We start from the raw sequence: 2454 nt of genomic DNA, 5'->3' as shown, positions 1-2454 counted from the left end.
TAGCCGCCTTCCCGGCCTGGCACTCGTCGTGAGCGCGGTTTGCTCCCCTCACCCGAAAGGTTACCGACTTTGTAAAGAGGTTTGTTGTGGGAACTTCTCATTAGGTGCGAAGAATTAAGTGGCGAGATCTGGCTTCTGATCCAATAGCGAGGGGGAGCAGCCCGCTTCCAGGCGCCTCGGGTCTGCCCGTGCTCTACCCGCGGCTTTCAGTCAGCAGAGCTCGTCTGGGCGGTGGGCTTCCTGCTGGTACTTCACCGCTCCGAATTGCTTTGATTTACGCCGAGAAAAAGCTGTCTGTAAGCACAGAGGTAGCTTTCTGTATTTTTAGAAAGCTGCTGTAAAAAGAAGTTGACAGAGGCTAGTAATGCACGGTATGATTAATTCAGAATACAGTTACAGTATTTCGTGTACTTTGTTTATGGATTGTGCCATACAAAACGATTGGTGAGAACGTCTGATGCTTTCAGAGTCAACTACTGAAAGTTTCAGAATATAAAAGTTCTAGTTATTTACAGATGCTTAATTCGGCTTCCTTGTATTCAGTAGAGACTTGGAAAATTGATCATAGAGGTTTTTGCTCCTTCTTTGACACCCTGAACAAACAGAGCTGGACTCTAAACACATTTCAAAGTTTATAGCCTTTTTAAATTTGGGTGGATTTTGAAAAGGACAACAAAAGGAGTGGCTTGTGTGGGTCCTGTACTAAATTTCATATAATTTTCAAACCTGGTAATTTTGTTTGTTTTCATAACTTAGAAGAATACATGTTTTACTTCTATATCTCATCCTAGAAACAATTAAACTCTCCAAGGATTTAACTATGACTGACTCTCAAAATGGATAAATTTCCCAACAGATAGTGAAAATCACTTTTTATTCCACTGCAAATGTCTAATACTGAAAACTAACTGTAGATGGATCTGTCTGTATTGTTCCATGCTTCCACTGTTAAAGTATTGCTTTACATTGCATCAACATTGTTAAGACCAAGATCGCTTTTAAACAAGGCAGTTTCTAGATCTTTTCAGGGATTGAAAGTTGCTTTCTAGGTTTGCAAATTTATTTCCTAGACTTCAGATTTTTTTTGTGGTAACAATAAAATATACCTCTCAATGGTAGCAGCTTCTAATGACTGCAACAATTTTCTTTCTAGCATACTGAAGCATGTTTCTGCCAAGATCTGTTAAAGTCAAGAGGGCTGATGATGATGACAAAAGTTGTACAGCAAAGAAGAATAAATTGTCTTCTGGAGGATCTTTGCTAGAGGAGACCACTGACTTCCAAGACTGTAAATCAGTTAGAACAGAAACTTCTGTTTCAAGATGCAATTTGAATGAAGTTGTACAAAGATGCATAGAACCTGTAGCTGCGGATCTTGGTGATGCCAGTAGAACTTTGGGAAAGGACAACCAAAATACTGATGAAGATAACTCTTCAGAAGAACCCATAAAATCCTTCAGCAAATCCCAGCGTTGGGCAGAACCTGGAGAACCTGTATGTGTTGTGTGTGGTCGCTATGGAGAGTATATCTGTGATAAAACAGATGAAGATGTTTGTAGCTTGGAATGTAAAGCCAAACACCTTCTACAATCTCAAGAAAAGGGAAAAAAGCTAAAATCTGATCGACTCACAAAAGCAGAATCTCAAGCAGAAACTCACCTGCTTAATACACCTTATTTTTACAAAGATCATTCCTTTATTTTAGGTTTGCGAGATGAGCAGATTGAGAACCTTAAACTGCAGCTGGGTATTGCTGTCCAGGGCCAGCAAGTTCCAAGACCTATTGTAGAATTTGAACACTGTGGTTTTCCTGAAACTCTAAACCATAATTTAAAGAATTCTGGCTATGAAGTCCCAACTCCCATACAAATGCAAATGATCCCGGTTGGATTGTTAGGGAGGGATATTGTGGCTAGTGCAGACACGGGCTCCGGAAAAACAGCAGCCTTCCTACTCCCTGTTATTATGAAGGTTTTGGAAGAGGTAATGAAACTTTGTGTGTTTAGAGAAAGTGGTTTGCAACTTTGTCTTTTGGATTCCGAATGTAACTGAGAATGTAATTGCAGTGTTTTTTATGGACATTCAATGATTTATTTTACTTCTGATTGATGGAACATTGCTTCTTGGAGAGTGGGAGGTGCTGATTATTTTTAATGACTTCGAATGTTTTTGCACTTTTGTCAGGAGATAAAGCAACTCTATTACCTATTGTACAGTTTCTCCTTGTTCAAAAAGGTAACTAAATTCTGTGGTAAACTTCTTAAAATAGAAAGTGAAAATAATTCCAGACACTCTGCAAGTACTTGTTCTATGTCTTCGTATATCAGATGTCTGAAAGAGATTATTTTGCATTTGCATAATTTCACAGAGTAATTTCTGTTGGAATATGTTCGACTGACCATTAAATAACTACAGGAATTTGGGGTTATATAATTTCTGAAATTGTCTAGTTAT

At 38.7% G+C, this 2454-nt stretch overlaps 1 protein-coding gene across 1 annotated transcript in view; it reads left to right on the top strand.

The window, feature by feature from the left end:
• The first annotated feature begins 1164 nt into the window (after positions 1 to 1164).
• DDX59 (DEAD (Asp-Glu-Ala-Asp) box polypeptide 59) overlaps positions 1165 to 2454 on the top strand; it is an 8626-nt gene continuing 7336 nt past the window's right edge. Inside the window, exon 1 of the mRNA XM_010283411.1 lies at positions 1165 to 1983. Within this exon, the coding sequence (XP_010281713.1) occupies positions 1165 to 1983 (819 nt within the window). The remainder of the gene's footprint in view (positions 1984 to 2454) is intronic.

The sequence above is a fragment of the Phaethon lepturus genome, unplaced genomic scaffold (genome assembly GCF_000687285.1).
Source record: "Phaethon lepturus isolate BGI_N335 unplaced genomic scaffold, ASM68728v1 scaffold32753, whole genome shotgun sequence".
Lineage (NCBI taxonomy): Eukaryota > Metazoa > Chordata > Aves > Phaethontiformes > Phaethontidae > Phaethon > Phaethon lepturus.
The sequence above is the reverse complement of the archived record's forward strand: the minus strand, read 5'-3'. Positions and strand labels throughout refer to the sequence as shown.